General features: G+C 53.8%; 1 protein-coding gene across 1 annotated transcript in view; it reads left to right on the forward strand.

The window, feature by feature from the left end:
- Nucleotides 1–49: 49 nt before the first annotated feature.
- The window catches only part of LOC103914833 (zinc finger protein 271-like), an 8,150-nt gene continuing 3,874 nt past the window's right edge, over nt 50–4,325 (forward strand). The window contains exons 1-2 of the mRNA XM_009321546.1: nt 50–82; nt 302–1,655. Coding sequence (XP_009319821.1) covers nt 310–1,655 — 1,346 coding nt within the window. The 5' untranslated portion in view covers nt 50–82; nt 302–309. The remainder of the gene's footprint in view (nt 83–301; nt 1,656–4,325) is intronic.

The following is a 4,325-nucleotide window of genomic DNA, read 5'->3' on the forward strand; positions in this document are numbered from 1 at the left end:
CGCGGCGGGTGGGCAGCAGGGGAGGAGAAGGGCCCGATGGCACTTCCTCAGCCCAGAGGTCCACGCGGACCTTCTCTGTCTGGTAACCCTCAAAAGCTCTCTTTCCCATGGCCTTTTCCTGTGTCCTCATGCCCCGTGAGCTGCATCCGCGCGGGGTTGTAGCCTGGGGGCACCACCCCCCCCCTGTGGTACCACTGGAGCTGCTGAGCGGGCTAGATTTGGGCATCAGAACCTTAAACTTTCAGAGGAACTTTGGTAAAGGCATCGGCCTGACTTGGGCTTGGGATCTTCGTTCCTACAGCTGACGGGATGGCGGACGGGAATGAAAACCGTCTGGAGGAGCTAGAAGGGTCTGAGCTGGTTTGGGACCTATCCGAGGTGGACATCCTTCAAGAGCCAAACCCAACGGCGCAGCGCGAGTGTGAGAGTCAACCACCACAAGCCTCTGAAGAACCGAGCAATGACTCCCGTGGACGCCCGTCACCAAGAAAGGGCGGACGGCTGCAAGCCCGCCACGGGAGCCGTGCAACGAAGAGGAGCTACAGCTGCAGCAAGAGTGGGAAGAGCACTGCTGGGAAGGCGGAAGAGGCCATGCACAAGGGCCTCTATAGCTGTCCCGACTGCGGGAAGATCTTCAGTCGGAGGTCCTTCCTCATCCCCCATCAGCGCATCCACACCGGTGAAAAGCCCTTCACCTGCCACGAGTGCGGGAAGGGTTTCCGAGTTGGGTCAGCTCTCAACAAGCATCAACGGATCCATACGGGCGAGAAACCCTACAAGTGCTCGGACTGCGGGAAGCGTTTCCGTCTCACCTCCACCCTCAGCACCCATCGGAAGATCCATACCGGGGAGAAACCCTACGTCTGCCTCGTTTGCGGGAAGACCTTTCGGTTGACCGCGTATCTGCTGGCCCACGAAGCCACCCATAGCGTGGACAACCCTTTTCGGTGTCTTGCGTGCGGGAAGAACTTCAGCTTGAGACGGTTCCTGGCCATTCATCAGCGGATCCATACGGGAGAGAAGCCGTTCAAGTGCTCCGTGTGCGGGAAGGGCTTCAACCGGCGATCGACCCTCGTCGTTCACCAGCGGGTCCATACCGGGGAGAAACCCTACAAGTGTCCTGAATGCGGGAAGAGCTTCATCATGAGTTCAGACCTCGTCTCCCATCGGAGAATCCACACCGGGGAGAAACCCTACAACTGTCTCAGCTGCGATAAAAGCTTTCGATTGAGCTCCCACCTTACGAGACACCAGCGAAGCCACACCGGGGAGAGACCGTACAAATGTATGGACTGCGGGCAAAGCTACACAGACAGCTCTGGGCTCATCAAACATAAGAAGATCCACGTGGAAAAGAAGCAGAGGACGTCTCAGGGAGCCCACCCAGGGGAGGGACGTTATAAATGCCCCTACTGTTGTAAGAGCTTCCATGCAAAGTCAGCTCTGGTCCTTCACCGGGCTACCCACGTCGGAGAGCGACCCTATAGATGCTCCAAGTGCGAGAAGACCTTCCGCCACAGCGCAACCCTACTGAAACACCAACGAATCCATACGGGGGAGAGACCCTTCAAGTGTCCCGACTGTGAGAAGTGCTACAACGATGGCTCAACCCTTCGGAGACACCGGAGGAGCCACACCGAGGAGAAACCCTACAAGTGTCCTAGTTGCGGGGAGTGTTTTGGTGCCATCGCAGCTCTCCTGAAGCATCAGCGGTTCCACACCGAGGGGAGACCTTACAGATGCTCCGACTGCGGGAAGAATTTCCACTCTAATTTTCTCCTCGTCACCCACCAACGAATCCACACGGGAGAAAAACCCTATACCTGCCCCATCTGCAAAAAAACCTTCCGCCAAGCCTCCCACTGTACGAGGCACCAGGAGATTCACGGGAGGACCAGGGTTGGTGTCGCTTTGCGTGACGTGTCCGAGCACCACGTGCAGAAAGGAAAGACCCGGCACAGAGTGGGAGCAGAGGTGGGATGCGATGATCCGTTAACGAGTCCAGATGGTGCTTCCACAGCTCAACAATAAAAGAATTTGAGCTGCCCCGAGTCATAGAATCATAGAATCATAGAATCAGTAAGGTTGGAAGAGACCTCCAAGATCATCGAGTCCAACCGTCAACCCAACGGTGGAGTCCATCAGCTGGGCCAAGTTACCCACCCAAAGAAGATGTGCCCCATGTCCTACCTGATAACCATGGTTGTGTCAGACTTTGCACACCCAGATATCAATTTGAGCCCGGTAGTAGTGAATTACTGGTGACACGGGGTTCCTACGTCCGTCTTTTTGCAGCATGACCCTTATTCTTCTCGCCCTGTTGGCGCCGAGTGCTTCGGGGCTAAGGCTCTGATGGCTCTCGCTTTTAAATTTAGTATTACTCCCTCATCTCCAAGGCCGTCTCCTCCCAAACTCATCACAACCGACCCTCCAACCATCCTTCTCAACTCACCCTTGACTTCATCCCCCATTTGTACTGAAGTAGGTCCTTATGCGGTTCAGAAAAAAAATCATACTCGACAACTACTTTCGGATCCCGACCGGTCCTTAAAAGGGGTCGAGTGAGCAGTGTCAACAAATATATCCAGACCGGACCCACCGTCTCGTTTACCGTTGACCGGGGATGGCTAGCCTGGCTCCGTAGCGATGTCCTACCTCAGCTCAACTTATGCCCATGCAGGGACACACCCCCCACACCCACCCCCCCCCCCGCCGCCCTTTTTGGGGACTGGCATGGGAGTGCTTGACGGTCCAAGGTCCTGGTCAATAAGCTGGACACAATGACTACCTTGCTGTGAAATCTTCGTGTTCCCTTACGATCATCGTTGCTTCAGTTGGGAATGGGACTGTGGTTGACCCCAAACGCTGTCCCTTAATGAGAACATCCAATTTACGATGACCACATTATTATTAAATGCCTTAGGGGTAACCCAAGGGGATGTTTCCTTGGCTTTGAGTTGCCTTCAGACCCAACAACCCTTGGGTCCAAGCTGGAACCTCAAGAGAAGGTGACGCCAGAAGTCTGCCTGCTGTGGGTCCGAGCTGGAACCTCAAGAGAAGGCGACGCCAGAAGTCTGCCTTCTGTGAGTCCGAGCTGGAACCTCAAGAGAAGGTGACGCCAGAAGTCTGCCTGCTGTGGGTCCAAGCTGGAACCTCAAGAGAAGGCGACGCCAGAAGTCTGCCTTCTGTGAGTCCGAGCTGGAACCTCAAGAGAAGGCGACGCCAGAAGTCTACTGCTGAAATTCGTGAAGTTGTCTGGGATGATGCCACCGAATGTCACCTACAAGCCTGGTGGCACTTGGGAAACTTGGCTTGTGATGGAAATGTGGACGTGGGTTGACTATGTGAGATGCTGCTTCTGAACGAACGTACCCCATCGCATCTTTGGGTCTACACAAAGGCAGATCCACGGTCCACCTCACGGACAACAGCCCTGGCAAAGAACGAAAGGATGGCCACCAGTAGATGCTGAAGATTGCATCCCAGAGCCAGGAGGGGGGGGGTCCGTGGGGGAAGGAAATTCCTTCTGAACCCCTAATCTGTGCCTTGCTTCTCTTGGGGGAGTCATTTCCCACCACCCCCCCATGAACCCACCGAGGGGACGCTCATCTACGCCGGGAACGGCTGGTCACGTTTACAATCGTTGCGTTATTTTCTATATATCGACTCTTTACAGCCACACTACAAGCATTAATCGACCTCTTTGTATCTTCGCTACCCAATCGGGCTGCGATTTTAACTATACCACCCCAAATTACCACTTCTTAAGTACTATCACCTAACCACCCTCCGCCACCACGTCGCCCCTACCCCTCTGGGTACGAATGTCCCTCTTAAGTGAACGGGTTTTTTTGGCAGGGTAAACGCTTAAATCGGCTATTGAAACAGGCAAAGGCGCAGGCACGATAAACTTGAATACAATTAAAACTTTGATAAAACTTAAACTTCGATAACCGCCTCCCCGGTACCAGAAAAATCCGACAAATTCCGGGATGCGGTCCAAACGTCGGCGGTGGGAAGCCATTTTAGGAGGGTCTCCCGCCCTGGTGGTCGGTTATAAGTCCAGATGATGCTCGCCCCGCTCCGCGCTAAAAGGCGACGATCTGATCAGGGAATTCAAAATGCGCCGAGCCCCTTAATTATTATAATATACGTATTATATATAGTATAATTAATTTTAGCCCGGTAGGAGTGAATTACTGGATTTACTGGTGTTTCCATCCAGAAAATTGTGCTACTTTTTGCACCGCTTATTCTGAAATAAATGGTTTATTCCTAAAGCTGCTGGTCGGGTGTCTTCCTAAAGAGCTTTTTAATTGCCGCGG

The sequence above is a fragment of the Pygoscelis adeliae genome, unplaced genomic scaffold, assembly GCF_000699105.1.
Source record: "Pygoscelis adeliae isolate BGI_AS28 unplaced genomic scaffold, ASM69910v1 Scaffold1063, whole genome shotgun sequence".
Lineage (NCBI taxonomy): Eukaryota > Metazoa > Chordata > Aves > Sphenisciformes > Spheniscidae > Pygoscelis > Pygoscelis adeliae.